This window comes from Coffea arabica, chromosome 6c (genome assembly GCF_036785885.1).
Source record: "Coffea arabica cultivar ET-39 chromosome 6c, Coffea Arabica ET-39 HiFi, whole genome shotgun sequence".
NCBI classification, from domain to species: domain Eukaryota; kingdom Viridiplantae; phylum Streptophyta; class Magnoliopsida; order Gentianales; family Rubiaceae; genus Coffea; species Coffea arabica.
Window position 1 is genome coordinate 47,948,702 of NC_092320.1, and position 17,803 is coordinate 47,966,504.

The 17,803-nt window shown below is 39.6% G+C and overlaps 1 protein-coding gene across 1 annotated transcript; it reads left to right on the forward strand.

Moving 5' to 3' along the window:
* Nucleotides 1-1,941: 1,941 nt before the first annotated feature.
* LOC140008772 (uncharacterized) lies at nucleotides 1,942-13,103 on the forward strand. Its single transcript, XM_072053644.1, has 5 exons — nucleotides 1,942-2,178; nucleotides 2,815-3,266; nucleotides 11,738-11,878; nucleotides 12,006-12,089; nucleotides 12,422-13,103. The coding sequence occupies exons 1-5, from the start codon at nucleotides 1,942-1,944 to the stop codon at nucleotides 13,101-13,103; spliced, it is 1,596 nt and encodes a 531-aa protein (XP_071909745.1).
* Nucleotides 13,104-17,803: the final 4,700 nt, after the last annotated feature.

Sequence of the window (17,803 nt, forward strand, 5' to 3'; positions counted from 1 at the left end):
ATTGTACCTTGCACGGCTGAATTACCTTGTTCTTGATATTCTTGAAAACCTTGAAATCAAATCTGGAATTGCCAAGAAAACTTGGACGAATATCTTGAAAGCCGTGGGAGTTCTTGAACTTCTAGAAATCCCAACTAACTAGTTCTTGATCCTTGCATTGGAGGCTATTCTTGCTCACAAACCATAGCTGTAACCTTTGTTTTGGGGTTGAGACCGAATTGGGAGAAGAAAAAGAGATCTGGTTTGCATCAATACTACCACAAAAACAAAAACAAAAAAAAAGAGACGCAAGAAAGCAAATTAGAATTAGGAAGCCTAGTTGACTTGGGTATGTAAAAGAAAATTCTAGTTCTACTTGGAATCCCAATTTCTGATTGGTAACATAAAACCACGTGGGGAACCAGCTACCAGCCGCCACTCTTACACAACAAAGGTCCAAGAAACCCTCCTTTACACCTTCCAAAAACACAGCCAAGTGCAAGATCGGGTAAGTCCTTCTAGGAGCCATAAATTTCTGCCATTGTGTCTTTGCTTTAATAGAGTCGGTTGAGTCAAGTAGAGACGTTACCAAATCTGTCTTAGTGAGTCATTTAATTGTATCATTTGTTAAGCTTCAAAACTGATCCGCAATTATTCGTTTCCGTTAAGTCAAGACCAAAAATTCTGTTTCGGGTCCTTCAAACTCCTCTCACGTGCGAAGTGATTTTACCATTGGTAAGCCGTTGAACAACTTATTGAGCTGATCTAACCTCTTCAAAGGTACAAATCAAGCTTTGAGAATATATTTTTGTGAGCCAAAAAAAAACGAGAGTGTGTGATACACGAGAGCCAGAGTAAACACTAAGGGAGCGAGTGAGGAAATTATTTTTTCAAGCTAACCTTTTTTCTTGCAGGAGTACCAAGCATGTCTAATGCAGGAGGGGATAGCCCATCGGTTTTTGACTTTAAAATCTTTGCCAAATCCCTAAAGGGTGACAATCGACGAATCATGGACCAAAATTAGAACTTGTCCATGAACGGCTTGACAAGGTGGAAGCTACCCAAAGCGGCACACGAGGGAGTATGAACTGACGGAGAACAGTCCAACATGAGTCAGAAGGATCCAATTATTCCGACGATGAACTTGGACCACACACGAGGAGGGCTAACAAGAGCTACAAACCAAGGGGAGAAGCAATTAAAGGCATCAAAATGCAAGTGCCACCCTTTGAAGGGAAATCCGATCTGAATGCCTACCTCGAGTGGGAAAAGAAAGTTGAACTTATGTTCAATTGCAATGACTATATGGAGGAGCAACAACTAAAACTAGCAGTCATGGCATTCTCCAAGTATGCCATCATCTGGTGGGACCAAATTACCACTAGTCGAAGGCGTAGTGAAGACATTGAGATCGCAACTTGGTCCGAGTTGAAGGTCCTTATGCGCAAATGCTTTGTTCCTAGCCATTACCATCATGACTTGTACCACAAGTTACAAAACTTAAGGCAAGGAAATCAAAGTGTCGAAGATTACTATAAGGAGATGGAGGTAATCATGCTCCGAGCGGACATAGTGGAGGATCGGGAAGCTACCATGGCAAGATTCCTTAGTGGTCTACGAGCGGAGATCGCGAATGAGGTCGAGATGTACCATTACGTGGAAATAAAAGACATGCTCGAGAAAGCTTTAAAGGTGGAACGAATGCTTAATAGAAGGGGCCAAAACAGGACATTTTCTACACCATCACCCTCTTATAGCCGTACTAGCAATCCGAGGAGGGAATTCAAACCCTCGGGGAGCTATACCACTCCAACCAAACCAAAGCCGACGCTATTCAAGGAGTAAGGTAAAGTCATCTTAAAGTTGAACAATGAACCTCCTCGAGCAAGGAGTCGTGACACAAAATGTTGGAGGTGCCAAGAACTTGGCCATATTACTAGCCAATGTCCAAATCAAAGGACAATGATCGTACTTCCAAGCGGAGAGATAATATCCGACGATGAGGAAGAATACAATGAAATGCCACCATTGGAAAAGGAGGGCGATATGGAAGCGGTCATACAACCACCATTGGAGGAGTCCGTGGGGTTAGGGCTCATGGCAAGGCGCGCACTAGCCGCACACATTAAGGAAGAGGAGATCCAACGTGAGAACATCTTCTACACCCGATGCCATGTAAATGGTAAAGTGTGTAGTTTGGTAATAGACCCTGGAAGCTGCACCAATGTAGCAAGCTCAGTGATGGTCGAAGCATTAGAGCTTCTAACTCGCGAGCACCTCCGACCATACCGTCTACAATGGCTAAACAATTGTGGAGACATCTGAGTGTCTCAACAGGTACTCATTTCTTTTAAAATTGGTGCTTATGAGGACCAAGTACTTTGTGATTTAGTACCTATACAGGCTAGCCATATTTTACTTGGTAGACTGTGGCAATTTGATAGAAGTACTAGCTATGATGATCGTACCAACATATACACTTTCCTACACAAAGGAAAGAAGATCACACTTGTACCACTCACACCTAAGCAAGTGTATGAGAACCAAATGAAAATCCAACATGAGTGTCAAAAAGTTGATGAGAGGAAAAAAATTGAAAAACAAGAAAGAAAAGAAAGGAAAAGATCCGTGCAAAATGAGCGGGAAAAGGCAATAAATGGGACGGATCTTGAGGTAAAGCAAGAGGGAAAAGTATTGCTAAGTACAAAAACCAAAGATGTGAGGAAAGGGCTACTTGGAGGCAAAACCATGCTCCTATTTTATACCAAGGAAGTTTCGAATGAAACTAACACATTTGACCCTTCGTTGCTTAGTTCTTTTTCTAAGCTTTTGCAGCAGTATGAGGACGTTTTCCCCGATGATGTGCCAAGTGGATTGCCACCCGTGAGGGGTATTGAACACCAAATAAACCTCATACCTGGTGCACCCGTACCTAACCGATTGGCCTATAGAAGCAACCCCGAGAAGACCAAGGAGATTCAAAGGCAAGTGGAGGAGTTTCTAGGCAAGGGATGGGCAAGAGAAAGCTTAAGCCTTTGTGCTATTCCAGTCATCCTTGTGCCAAAGAAAGACGAGACTTGGAGGATGTGCACGGACTGCCGAGCTATCAATACCATAACGGTAAAGTATCGCCATCCCATCCCTCGTCTAGATGACATGTTAGATGAATTACACAGGGCAATTATATTCACAAAAATTGATCTGAAATCTGGATATCATCAAATTAGAATTAAAGAGGGGGACGAATGGAAGACTGCATTTAAGACAAAGTACGGGTTATATGAGTGGTTAGTCATGCCTTTTGGACTTACTAATGCACCAAGCACCTTTATTCGGCTAATGAATCATGTCTTGCGTGAGTACTTAGGCAAATTTGTAGTAGTATATTTTGATGATATTCTCATTTATAGCACAAGTCTAGAGGAACATTTGCAGCATATTAAACTTGTATTAGAAGTACTTCGAAAGGAACGCCTATATACTAATCTAAAGAAATGTACTTTTTGCACTGACCAACTAGCGTTCCTAAGCTATGTTATGAGTTTGTAGACACCAAATTTTTAAATAATTTGTATGCTTTTTATTTTTGCTTTAGTAATAATTCTTATCTATTTTTATTTGTTAATTTCATGATTTTTGTTTTAGACTGTTTGCATTTGTATAGCATTTTAGATCATTATTATCTATTATTTTTTAGTTTTCATTTTTATATTCGTTTTGCCCTTTTATCTGTTTATTTTTATTATAAGACTTTTAGCACAAAAATTTGTCAAAAGAGAAAAGTTATGCATGGAAAATATGTTTTATTTCTTTTTACTGTTTATTAGTTGAAAAAAAAAAAGCTGCACATGCAACGGCATGAAGATTTTTTCAGGGAAGATATGGCTCAATGGATCGGATAGCTGGGGGGATAGGGTAGAACAAACCTTTCATCCTCACCGTTGAGGTGAGGGTTTAGAGTTATAGGTTTCCCATATAAAAGCCAAGAGAAACGGCAGAGAAAAGGGGTAGAAAAATTCTGAGGGGGACTGGCGGCTGCTAGCAAAAGGGAAACGAAAACAAAAAGCGAGAGAGAGCTTGGGGTTTTAGAGAAGATTGACGGCTGGGGGTTGAGCAAGGGAAAAAAGAGAGCTCTAGAGGTTTTGACGGGCGGCGGAAGTCTGAGAGGAAAGGGAGTGTAAGTGACGGCTGGAAATCTGGTGAAGGTTGAGGGAGGGTAGAATAACGGAGAAAGTGAGAAGCTTTCGGCCAAGAAGGAAGCAAGCAGAGAGGTGGCAAGGAATCTAGAAGGCAGTCGTAGCAAAAGGTGAAACTTTTCCCAGCTTCGCTTGGCCTACGCTGAAGTGCATTGCATTGCCATTCAGGCGCTGCTTTGCCGTTTAAAGGAGTGGAAGAGAGGAACCAGAGGAAGTTTTAGCAGTTTGATAGGAAGAGTCGAGAGAGAAAGAAAGAGACTGCCGAGGGTTTCTAAAAAAAGAAAAAAAAAAGAAAGAAGGAAAGGAAGTCTGGGAAATCTGAGGATGAAATGGAGTGATCAGGAGATAGAACCAAACAAAATCGAAAGAGAAAGAAGAGAGAAAAAGTGCAGAAAAATTCCTTCAAAATCGGTGAACCAGGCTGACGATTCACCCCCTTTCTCACTCGTTTCAGATCTAGATAGTCTATATTTCTGAGAGATCTCTTTTCCTACATCTTCTTGGGATGTCTGGGAGCAGCTTTCGTTCAGCAATTGTCGACTGAAAACGTCCCCAACGCCGCTAAGTTGAAGCTTGAAGTTGCCGGTTCTCCACTGCTGAAAGTTCTGTGACGGAAGTCCTCGACCGCGATTCTTGAATCAGCGTGTCCTGATTTCCACGATCATTTTACTCCACCAAGATTCTGAGGTAACCATAGTTTTTTCCCTTGTCTCTTTGGCAAAATTTTTCATGAGAATCCCAATCTGCGGAACGTGAATCTTGGGCCATCTTTGCTGCTGATTTGGATTCATGATTTTTATCATGTTTTGCCTCTTGGTGTTTCCCCGGTTGCTGTTTATGTTGTGTATCTTTAGTGGTATAAAAGTGCATGAGTATAGGGATTTTGTTTTGCTTGGAATATGTTTCATATGGTTTCTGGGTTGTTAAACTTCGGACATTGCAGAAAGCCTCTCTAGCTGCCGAATCCTTTCTAGCAGAAAGCTTGGTTTGAATTCTGGTTTGCGCGAAAATATTCATCATTTCTGGTTCTGCCATCCCACGACATGCATGACAAGCTTGATAAGAACTTAAAGTTAGGATTGTGGGTTGAGATGCTTGTGAAAATCTGCCACGCGAGGTGGCTAAGCAACAAAATTGCAGCAGGAAACCTTTCTTTTTTTTTTTGAACTAAACCCGGAAGGTTGCAGAATTTTTTACAGAAGTTTTGCTTGCTTGAATGTTCAATTTCTGTGATTTTGATTGCTCAATATCATGCCTTTGCTGTGTGGTTGAGAAACTGTCCGTGTTTGAATGAAAGTTTGCATCTGATGAACATCACAAGCGTAGCTAACTGTAGCTGAAAAATTGCAGAATGCTATTTCGATGCTGGCATGATCTTTTGTCTGAATTTTCTGATGTTTAAACATAATGATCTTGTGTCATTGCATGGTCTCTTGTTGGGTTGAGTTTTGTAGGATTGGTTGATGAATCGACATGGTCATTGGAATTCATGAAATGTTTTCATGCGCATGCTATTTGCAGCAGAAAGAAACCAGCAGAATGCATGAGCTTCTTTATGAGTTAACATGGTTTCCTTATATGATTTTTGCTTGCTTGGATTATGGTAGTTGTGCAGTTGTTAGTTAGTTCAAAGCTTGGAAGATTGATTAAAAATTTTTCTAACCTATTCTTGGTTGCCGAAGCTTCAAAGCTTAGGAAGCAAATTGCAGAAAACCTTGCTGCACTTTTTCTTCTTCCTTCTTTTGCTGTTTAGTTTTTTTTATTCTTGATGGTCAGCTCCCATTCTTGTTTCAACCCTGCAATGAAGTTACATGTTTAGTCAATGATTGATAGTTAAAATCCTGGCATTTGGTGAATATGTTTGCATGGTGAAATAGGATAGGAAGTCACGGCTGGAAATTGCAGAAGCATTCTTTACGTGGTTGCATGGAACTTGCACGTAAATGGCTTTCAAAAATTGCACTCCAACCCCTTGGCTTCCAACTAATGCCGCTATGACCCAATCAATTGAATAATTTCCTCAATTTGGTCTTTGGCAGTTTTAATTCTACAACTTCATTGCTTGTTTGTTTCAATTAATTACTATGCTTTGTTTCAATTGCACTTAAGTCATGACTTTAGGGGCTTTATGACAAAGTGAGCTTGTGTTTGCCTATTTTCTTTAATTTTCCCAAATAAATTGGTACCTTGACCATTTCTTTTATTTTGGAGGATAAATAAGTGATTTCACTCCATTTAAGGCATCAACTCAAGGGAGGTATAACTTCTTTTATCTTTTTTGTCTCTCTCCTATGTGATCCAACGTGCTAAGTGAGAATTGCATGTCTACTTTGCTTTCCTTGTTTTTTCCTTAATTCCTTTCATTCATTTTATTTACTTTTGCTTTTATTAAGTTTTTCTTTCATGGGATATGTGTACACCTCTTGGCTTGTAATAGATAGGGCTTGAAGAGCATTTTTATTCACTTTTTCCCTTCCCCATTTGTTTTAGTTAGCAAATGTAATAGGTTCATTAGCTTGATTGCTTGCTTTTGTTGCTACGTGTTAATTTGCTTTGTTAGACTCTTGCATTTAGTCGAGCATGCTAAGTGTTATGTGCTACGTGTTTATAGGTGATTGGCATGTCTACTTGATTTCTATAGTCATAGATGAATGCAATGGATGAATGCGTTACCGTGGCTAGTTCAACGCTGGCCATGGTCTTTTCCCTCGAGCTCTCGCAAGTCCAATGCTTGTGAGAGAATTCTAAAAAGGGCTAGTCCAATGCTAGACCCAATAGGCCGTCCCCTCTCGTTAGTGCATACTTGCATGTTTCACTACATTTCATACATTTTTCTTAGTTTTCTAGCATTTGGCATGCTCCCTCAACCCTTTCCCCTTCATTTTACGTTTCTGCATCCTCATGCTAGTTATAGGGTACATTTGCTTGAGAGTCCCCTTTTGGTAAGGGAAACGAGCGAGTGTGGCTACAAAATATCCTTAGCACGCTAGTTCTTCCTTCTAATCAAAGGGAAAATTAAAGTCGTAAAGTTAGGAGTCATTCCTGTACCCGACTTGATGCATTCTTCTAAGTTCATACACTTTCATTTCTATCATATCACCTCTTCACTTTTTTTATCCACATTTTCTCAACTACTTATATTTTTCGCAATCCACATGCCATGTTTGCACATTCTTTTTCTTTTATTTATTTTCTACCTCACAAATTGCACCCAAATTGCACTTATATGTACTTACTACCATTATACCATATTTTCATCCACTTGCACACAAACACCTTTATTTTCTCAATGGGCACACATGCACTTTTCTTACATTGGCACACATGCATTCTTTTTACATTTTCACACTTGCACTCATATTTGGGTCTTCATTTGCATTATCCGTGACCTCTATGAGAGTTTTTCTTATTGGCCATCACAACTCATGTGGTTGGGACCAAAAAGCCTCATAAGAGACATTTTAGATTTAGGATTGCATTTTTTTTCATATCCATTAGTCATATCCAACATGCAACACATACTTTGGGTAGAAGATTTAGGAAAAGAAGGGCTAAGTCACACAACCAGCTTTGGCTAGGGTAAGGGAGTGCCTTAGCCTTTGCCTTTGCCTTCTCCCTTATCAAATGTGACCCCCGATCCCTTTCTTTGGTTACGTAGATCTAAAAATTCTTTAAAAAGGGTTTGTTTACTTTTCTTTTCCAAAAAATCACGTTTTGGGTGACTTTGTACACCCTAACTCTATACCAAGTGGCGACTCCTTTTCTACCTAAAACCCTTTGTTTGGCCAAACTGTCGCATTTCACAATCCCACGGCCTTTTTATTTTCACTTTCATACATGTTCACATACATATCCCACACACTACTTTCACACCATAAAAAAGTGGGGCGCGACAGAGTTCATATGGCACCAAGGTGGATGAGAGTAAAATCAAAGCCATCCAAGAATGGCCAAGACCGACCACCATTGGGGAAATAAGGAGCTTCCATGGACTTGCAAGCTTCTATCGACGCTTTATACATGATTTTAGCTCCATAGCTGCACCATTGACCTCCATTATTAAAAAGAATGTATTGTTCCACTGGGGTGAAGAACAGGACAAATCCTTTAACTCTCTTAAACACGCACTCACACACTCACCCGTATTGTCTCTTCTTGACTTCTCTAAAACTTTTGAAATTGAATGTAATGCATCAGGGATTGGCATAGGAGCAGTGTTGATCCAAGGAGGACGACCAATTGCTTACTTTAGTGAGAAACTGAATGGTGCAATGTTGAACTACAGCACCTATGACAAGGAGTTGTATGCCTTGATTCGAGCACTACAAGTGTGGCAACCCTACCTACGACCCAAGGAGTTTGTCATACACACTGACCACGAATCACTCAAGTTTCTCAAATCTCAAAACAAGTTGAGTAAGAGACATGTTGTGAGGCCCCAGTCAGTTCGTAAGTTGATATTAAGGTTTTAGGGTTAAGAAGAAACCCTAAGCTCAGCTAAGATTGAAAACCCTAACTTTGCTTATGATAAAACCCTAGTTTATGCGGTATTCTAGTGTGTGTTTTAGCACAAGAAAAAAATAGGATTCGTTATAGTTTACAGAGGTTTAACAAGTTTGAAAATGGTTAGTAAACTCTGGATTAGCAAACCTCTAGTGTTACAATATTAGAAAGCTTAAGTGGAGTTTCATTTATCGCCCGTCTTTTTCCATATTTTCTTTATTAGAAAAATTCCCCAGATAATTTTTTATGAGTAAATATAAGTTTTAGATGATTTTTCTAGTATCGGTTAGTTTTTGAGAAATTAAGAATGTATATTGGACGCGGGACCCACTAGTGCGGTAAGTTCGGAAAAATTCGGCCAGTTAGGTTAAGTTTTGGATACTGGATTTAATTTACCGGGTGTTATGAGATATTTAAAGGTACCAAGTGGATAGGTGTAAGAGAGACAAAAAAAAAAGTTAGGCAAGCATTAAATATGGTGACAAGTGTCACCAAATGGTTGGAGGAACTTTAAGACCACTATTCATTGTCTTACCATTGACCAAATAAATCATAAAAATCACCAAAAATTCCCCATTTTTCTCTAAGACTTGGCCGGCCCTCTCTCTCAAGAAAGGAAAAAGAAAACTCTCCAAGTTTGCTTCAATCTTGCTTCAATCAACTCACTCAACCTTCCAATCTTGTTTGTGCTCCATAAAACCACTTAAGGGAGTGATAGTGAAGTGTTGTGTGGAGTTATTTGGAAAGCTAAGAGGACCTATTGCTCCCTCTCTCTTGTTTCTAAGGTGAGTTGTGAAGAACCACTTTCCTTCCTCTAATGATACTTAATTTGTGATTAGTGGTAGTATAAGGTGCAATATTATGGATTACATCTTGATTTGTGGTTGAAGTAGTGAAGTTTTCTATTTATTGGTGATTTTTCTGTTTTAATATGAACATGATTGTGTGGCTATCTATAATGATTGGAAATGGTATGTAATGACTCTAGGAGGTGGAAAAAGTGATTAATTACAACCAATTTCTGTTTGGAAGAAAAGTACACAAGTTAGGGTTTTTGTGAAGAACATTCTACCCGGTTTTGTAGCTCCTTAAGTCCTGAATATGCCTGTAAAATTTCAGGTCAAACGGATTAGTGTATCCTGAGTTATAGACAAAACACTCAGGCCTGTTTTAGACATTAGTTTGTGCTACGTTTTGAAATCAGCCTCTAACTGTGCGTTTTTCCATTTTGATCCCATATGATCTGGGTGTTGACTCCTACATAAGAAATGTAGATCTTGGTTTTAGCTTCGAAACGGTATAAAGTACGTCAAAATCTGAGTTCCGTAGCTCCTGTTATGACCAAAACAAGATCGATCGTCAAAACTGCCTTGAATATGGACAGTTCTGACGGGTACTTTGACACTCAAATTTCATTCTGTTCTGAGTGGATTCAGGTCTTGGCCAAAATATCAAAGTTTTAGCCTTATGTCTCAGATTTCTAATGCCTTTGGAATTTCCTGATTTGGATTTGTGAGCTGGGAGTTACGGTCCATCAAACATACCCTGTCCGTTACTCTAGAGTGCGAATTCCTGGAACGGTTTTTTCTACTTTCGACCTATTTCCGTTTAGATCCGGATTGAGGTGTCTTCATGAAAATTGTAACCCTTTCTCTTAGTTTCGTAACAGTACCTCATGTACCTTGATCCAACACTCGTAGCCTCGATTGTGTTCAAAACAGTTTTTACGGCAAAACGGCTAGGCCGTCATTTCCGATTTCCGTATGCCGTTTCCACACTCGTATGTGCCGATTTTGCCGTTTTGCTTGTTTTAAATATGTTAGTAGCCGTTTATGATATTATGTGATGCAATCTTCCATTTCAGACGGTGGTGAGCTAGGTGGAGCCGGTGGGGCCTACTAGCTACTCTTCGCGGCACAAATTTCGAATTTTTGCTCTTTTGTTCGTTGTGTAAGTATTCAGGCCGCTCTTACGTGTTAGTTGTTTATGTGTTTCGATATGTATGAAAAGGGTACCTAGGCGAGGGTGTACTTTATCGCACTCGACCTAAACCCTAGTTTGCGCACATATTTGTACATGACATATGTATATGAATCATTTTGGAACTGAACCACTTGAGCTTGGGGCTCGGGGTGACTTTTGAATAAATTTTGTGAAGTTTGTGAGTTTGGGGCCCGATCTCATGACCTAAATGGACTATTCGATCCGATTAGGGCTTGGTCGAAGTCAGTCCAACCTAGTTGAGGTCACCAAGTTTGTGAATCCGGTTCACCGATTATGTGGACCAAGTTTGTGACCCGAGCTTGTGAACCAAGCTCAATTTAGTTCGCTCGAGCAAGTTTGTGAGGTGTCTGGCTAGAGAGGGTGATAAGGTGTACGGTGGGAGTACAAGTGAAGTTCTACGGACCATTAATTGTGGTCGACGGAGTGTCGGCAGGAGATCATACATGGCACATGAATTGGCTTTGGAGCCACCTGTATCCTTATTATGTGATGTTACTTTTCTGCTTTTACTTTACTCTTACTGTGTAACTGTTGTTACGTGAAATTTATGCTTTCGCCCCTATTTACTTACTAAGCATATAGCTTACCCCTTTCCTTTTGTTTTCCTTAGCAGGGGCCGACGCGGGGACTTTTGGCACGTACACTAGCATAGTTAGGTTTGATTGTAATAGTTGGACATATAGTACGTTTGTTTTTGTTTTTGTTTTTGTTTTGGTGGTTTGTATAAGGACCCTCCTTAGGGTCTATCTTCTGCTGGTTGTGGTTATAGTATATTAGAGTGGTTTGACTCGATACTTTTGAAGATGTAAATACAACTTTTGGGGATTGTATATATTATAAACAGTTCTCTTTTGGTTTAATATAGTTTTATTAGTTTTGTGTTTCGAGTCCTGGCGCGAGCTAGGCAGGCGTCCCGCTGATACCCTAGGGTTCGCCCTTGGGAGAAGCGGGGGCGTCACACATGTGCGATGGATCTCATTCATAGAGACTTTCCCGTATGTTATAAAATACAAGACTGGTAAGTCTAATATAGTTGCTGATGCACTCTCATGAAGGTACACACTTCTTGCTACTTTAGATGCTAAATTACTTGGTTTTGAGCTTATCAAAGACTTATATACAACTGATGATGATTTTAAGTTAGTGTTTGAAGCATGCAAGCAAAAGGTCCAAGAGAAATTCTTCATAGACAACAGGTTCCTTTACTATTTAGGCCGCTTATGCATCCCTAAATGCTCAATTCGTCAATTACTAGTCAAAGAATCCCATAGTGGGGGATTAATGGGACACTTTGGGATAGCTAAAACTCTCTCTATCTTGTAGGAGCACTTATACTGGCCAAACACGCGAAGGGATGTCGAGAGAGAGGTTGCACGATGCATTCAATGCCTTCGCGCCAAGTCCAAGGTAAACCGACCTAGTCTCTACATGCCTTTGCCTATACCTAGTGAACCTTGGGTGGATATTTCTATGGACTTTATTCTTGATTTACCTAGGACAAAAAGAGGACATGACTCCATCTTTGTGGCGGTAGATAGGTTTTTAAAAATGGCACACTTTATTATATGTCACAAAACTGATAATGCACCATACATTGCTGACTTGTTCTTTAAAGAGGTAGTCCGTTTGCATGGTATTCCCCGCACTATAGTCTCTAATCGTCATGTTAAATTTTTGAGCTATTTTTGGAAAACACTTTGGTCTAAGTTAGGCACTAAGTTGTTGTTTTCAACTACTAGTCACCCTCAAACTGATGGCCAAACTGACGTAGTTAATAGGACTGTGTCTACTATGCTACGTGCCTTGATTACGCGCAACTTGAGAACATGGGAAGAATGCTTACCTCACATTGAATTTGCTTATAACCGCTCTACCCACTCTACCACTCAATTTTCTCCTTTTGAGGTGGTGTACGGTTTCAACCCATTAACACCATTAGATCTTATGCCCTTACCCTTGAGTGAGCATACTAGCTTTGATGGTAAGAAAAAGGCCGAAGTGGTGAGACAACTGCATGAGAAGGCACGAGCAAACATTGAGAAACGCACGGAGCAATTTGCCAAACATGCAAACAGGGGACGTAGGCAACTACTGTTCCAGCCTGGAGACTGGGTGTGGCTACACATGCGCAAGGAGCGTTTTCCTGAGATTAGGCGAAGAAAGTTGATGCCCCGTGGAGATGGGCCCTTTCAAATCCTTGCCAAAGTCAACGACAACGCCTACCAACTTGACCTTCTAGGTGAGTACGGTGTTAGCTCTACTTTCAATGTTGCTGACTTACTTCCATTTGATGTAGGTGACGACTTCGATTTGAGGACAAATCCTTCTCAAGAGGAGAGGAATGATGAGGAACCACCAAGACCTCAAGTCGTCACTTCACAAGGCTCGAGTAAGAATGATCTACACGCATCATCAATGTAGACACCAAAATTTTAAATTTTTATTTTATTTTATTTTATTTAGTTGATTTGGTTTTAATTTTTGCTTATCTTATTTTTATTAAGAAAATCTAAATTTATTAATTAACTGATTCATTAAAAAAAAAAAAAAGAAAGCAAGCTCATGCACTTTAAGTTGCACAAGATCCTGGCCTTTTCTACGTATCACATTTCAAGCAGAAATCATGCACGGAAGGACATCCCATTTTTCATTGATTTTTGTTGCTCCGTTGGATCAAGCCAGTACATGATCACCTGGCTTTGATTCAACAACATAAAAGGTACAAAATCAAATGCCATCTGATGGTTTTATTGGAAGAGCCAAAATGCAGCTCCAAATCTCATCCCTTGGTCTTAGGTTACGGGGGGGATTTCAGATGCCTATATAAAGGAGAAGAAATGAGAGGGTTTAAGGGGATGAGAAATTGGCGGCTGTGGGTAGGAAAAAACCAGAAGGCTAGAGGGGGGTTTTTGGAGAGAGAGGTGACGGCAGAAAAAATCTGGGAAAAGAGAGACAAGGGGGACGGCTAGAATGATCTGAGAGGAGAGGAGAGGGTGACGGCTTGAAGAAAGAAAAAACCTATGGGCAAGGGAAGGAAAAGCTAAGCTAGAAAGGGGCTGGTCGAGGAAAAAAAACAAAAAAGAAAGCAAGGGAAACCAGGAAAGGGAAGAGGGAGAGTAGCAGAGAAACTGAGGAACTTTCGGTTGAAGGATAAAGGAAGGAAAGAAGAAGAGACGGGGGAGAGATAGAGAAAAAGGACCAAGAGAAAAGCTGGAGAGGAAGAAGAAGATCTTAACCAAAAGAGAGAGCTCCGGCAAGAAAACCAGAAAAAGAAAAACGCAGGGACTTCCTCTGCGAAACCCACCACAAGGCTGACTTTTCAACCTACTTTCACAAAGATTTCTTCCCTAACTCAGCTTCATTCGTGAAGCTATCAATTTCTGCTCAATCTAAAAAGTGAAAGAAGCGATTTCTGTTGAGACATCTTGAAGGAAAAACAATCGGAAGATCGCCAAATCTGGCCACGAAAGAGCTGTTCTGCCTCTGCTGCACCAGTTTCGGCTTCGAACGAAAGCGCAGCAGAAACTCTTGCTTCAGCCCCAGCAATTCAGGTGATTATTTTTGCTTCTCCCCTTCTTGCTTTAACGCTGTATTCATGAGAACCCGAGTCCAAAAGGCATGAATCTTGTGATATTTTGCTTGGCTCCTTGACTTTTACCATGTTTTGCTGTCTTAATGTTTCGTTGGTTGCCGTTTGTTGGGTTTGTGAGATTCTGCTTGTTAGGTTTTAGCGATAAGAGGTGTAAGTCTCACATTTTGCTAGCTTGGGGTTTGATTGGTATGATTTAAAATTTTGATTATGAAACCCAGCAGTAAATAAGATTTTTGATTTCTCTTTGTTTCATACTTAGCGACAACATATAGAGATGGGGTGACCTACTATGTTTAAGAAGAACCCATGAGGGTGTAGCCATTTTGACAAGCCTTTTATTTGTTGTGGGTTTCGATTTGGGCTTGAAGTCGGTGGTGTTCAGTTGGTATACTATGCGGACGTTCATCACAAGTTTCTGTTCTTGCTCATTTTGCTGCATTTTGTATGTTTAGTTGCATCATTGAATGTGTCCGAAGTGGGTAATCGTATTTGGGTGCTTGTTAGCAACATGGGTTAAGAGCTGTAGTATTTGAGTTGGGAGGGTAAAATCGAGAGGCTTTATTTGTATGAATGTGCTTTAGCTGAAGGAGAAATGTTGTAGAAAGAATGGTGGCTGGAATTTGCCGAATGCATGAGCTTCTTCGTTTCTTTCTGCATGAGTTTCCTTCTATGTTTTGCTTGTTTGGATGTCATGTCGCGCCCCATTTTTTGATAAATAAATAAAATGGTTTAAAAATGTATTTTTTGATTCAATTTGTGATTTGAAAAATGAATTGTGATTTAAAAGGAAAATTGGTCTAAATGGGGGTTTTGAGAGTGCGACGATTTGACCCAAAAATTATGGTTTAAAAAGGGTTTTTGAAATAAAAAACGGAGTCGCCACTTGGTAATGAGTTAAGGTGTACCAAGTCACCTAAAAATGAATTTTTTAAAGGAAAAAAATGGGAAAGAGTAGTAAGAAACCCCTTTTAAACGACTCCTAGTCCACGTAAACCAAAAAAAAGGTTCGGGAGTCACATTTGACGAAGGGGAAGGCAAGGATAAAAATCCAAGGCACCCCTTCGACCTAGCCAAGGCTAGTTGCTTGATTTAATCAAAGTTTTTCTTATTTTAACCAAAGAATTTATTACATTTGGATGCACTACATGAATGCAAAAGAAAGAAAAAATGCAAACCTAAATTCTAAAATGTCTCTTGTAAGGTTTCTGGTCCCAACCACATGAATTGTGGCGGCCAATAAAGGAAAACCTTATAGAGGTCGATTAATGCAAATGATGGCTAAAGTGCAAGTGTGCAAGTGTATAAAAAGGTGCACGTGTGAAATTGTATGAAAAATCCAAGTGTTTGTGTGCAAGTGTATGAAATATAGTGATAAGTGTATATAGATCGTAATTAAGTGCAATTTTGTGAAGTAGAAACCAAAATTAAATAATAAGGAAAGGAAAAGTAATGAGGAAATGTGAATTGAAAAAGTGAGTAAGTGAAAAATTGAGAATGAATGAACCTAAAGGAATGCATCAGGTCGGGTACGGGGATGACACCTAATTCTTCGACTTTGATTTTCCCTCGGATTAGAAGGCGAAACTAGCGTGCTAAGGCTATCGAGTAGCCACACTCGCTCGTTTCCCTTATCGGAAGGGGATTTTCACGCAAATGAACCCTAACTAGCATGAGATGCAAGTCCTAAAGTGAAGGAGAAGGGGTTTGAGGAACATACCAAATGATAAGCTAAGGAAAAATGCGTGATATGTGGTGATCATGCACTTAATGAAAAAGGGAAAAAAGAACCTATTGGGTCTAGCATTGGACTAGCCCATTCTATGAATTCCGACTAGCGTTGGACTAGTGGAAACGATAAAAGAAGCCACAACTAGCGTTGGACTAGTGTGGTGACGTACATTCATCCATTGCATTCATCTATACTTACAAAAAACGAGTAGACATGCGAATCACTTATAAACACGTAGCACATAACACTTAGCATGCTTGACTAGATGCAAAATCCTAATAAAGCATTTAACATATAACACATAGGCATGCAACCATTACATTTGCTAACTAAAACAAAAGGGAAAGGGAAAATGGACCAAATTACTTGCTACGCCCTATCTATTACAAGCCAAGAGGTGTACACATACCCCATTAAAAGAATAACTTAATGAAAACAAAAAGTAAATGACATGAGTAAAAGGAATTAAAGAAAAGCTAGGAAAGCAAAGTAGACATGCATTTCACTTAACATGTTGGGTCACATAGGAGAGAAACAAAAGGGATAAAAGAAATTATACCGCCCCTTTGAATGGTGTCCAAATGAAAGAAAAATGGCTTCAAAATAATAAAAAGGTCAAGGTACCACTTTATTTAAGGAAAATTAAGAGAAATGTGACAAACTAAGCTCACTTAATCATAAAACCCCTAAAGTCACGACTTAAGTGAAATTGAGACAAAGCATAGTAATTGATTGAAACAAACAAGCAATGAAATTGTAAAAGTTAAAACTACCAAGGACCAAATTGATAAAATTATTCAATTGATTGGGTACTAGTGGAACAAAAAGAGACTTGTGGACCAAAGTGCAATTATTTTAGGACTTAATTGCAAGGCAATGAAATGTAATTGGGCCTTTGCAATATTAACAAAAAAACCAAGGGGACCAAATTGAGGAAAACATTCAATTGGTTGGGTCATAGTGGAACAAGGGGAGACTTGGGGGCCAAAGTGCAATTATTGGAAAATTTCTCATGCATGCTACGAAGAAGATTTCTGCATTTCAAACCTTCTGCAACTAAAAACAACAAACATTTCTGCAGCCAAAAAACCATCGCAAATTGCATTCCCGCCAACAAACCTCAACCTCAATCAATTTGATCAAAACCTTTCGACCAAAACATCCCAAAACTTATCGCAGCAACATGCAACACAAGTTCAACATTCAGCCAAAGCAAAACATAGAAGGAACTCATGCAAAAAGACGCAAAGAAAGCTCATGCATTCTGCAAAAATTTGAAAAGAAAACAAAAGAAAGCTTTGCTGCAACTTTTCTCAAACGAAATCATGATTTCCAGCTAGACAATAAGGCACATGATTCCGCCATCCAAACAAAACAGAAACATAGGAGAAACTGATACAGAAATTCTGGACAGAAATGTTCATGTGAGCAGCTTGCAGGAAGAAAAAGAAAAACAGCAAAAGTGTAAGGATGAAATGCAGCTTTTGGACAACATATGCAGCCTGGCTCGAAGATGTTTCAGATAAAATCATAGTTTGAAGCCATACAACAAGACACATCACCTCAATATCCAAACAAACAACAATATAGAGGGGACTGAGGCAAAATTCTGGAAGCATATTCACACCAAAAAAAAAAAAAAAAAAAAAAGGTTTGGCAACCTGAAATTTATTTTTCCAGCAAAGTGTTTGATCTTAGTTCCAATGTTTTAAGTGACTCAAACATGCAAACTCAATCTAATAAAGCTGTCCATTCCTTCTCTTTAATGCCAGATTGAACATGTCACTTAAGTGTGAAGAT

What these genes read in the sequence shown, in the direction of transcription:
- LOC140008772 (XM_072053644.1), top strand. Translation starts at nt 1,942, where the DNA reads ATGATCGTACTTCCAAGCGGAGAGATAATATCCGACGATGAGGAAGAA. An exon ending in AAATTCTTCATAGACAACAG is followed by an intron (nt 11,879 to 12,005) that starts GTTCCTTTACTA and finishes TCTATCTTGTAG; the next exon opens with GAGCACTTATACTGGCCAAA. An exon ending in GCCTTCGCGCCAAGTCCAAG is followed by an intron (nt 12,090 to 12,421) that starts GTAAACCGACCT and finishes TTCAACTACTAG; the next exon opens with TCACCCTCAAACTGATGGCC.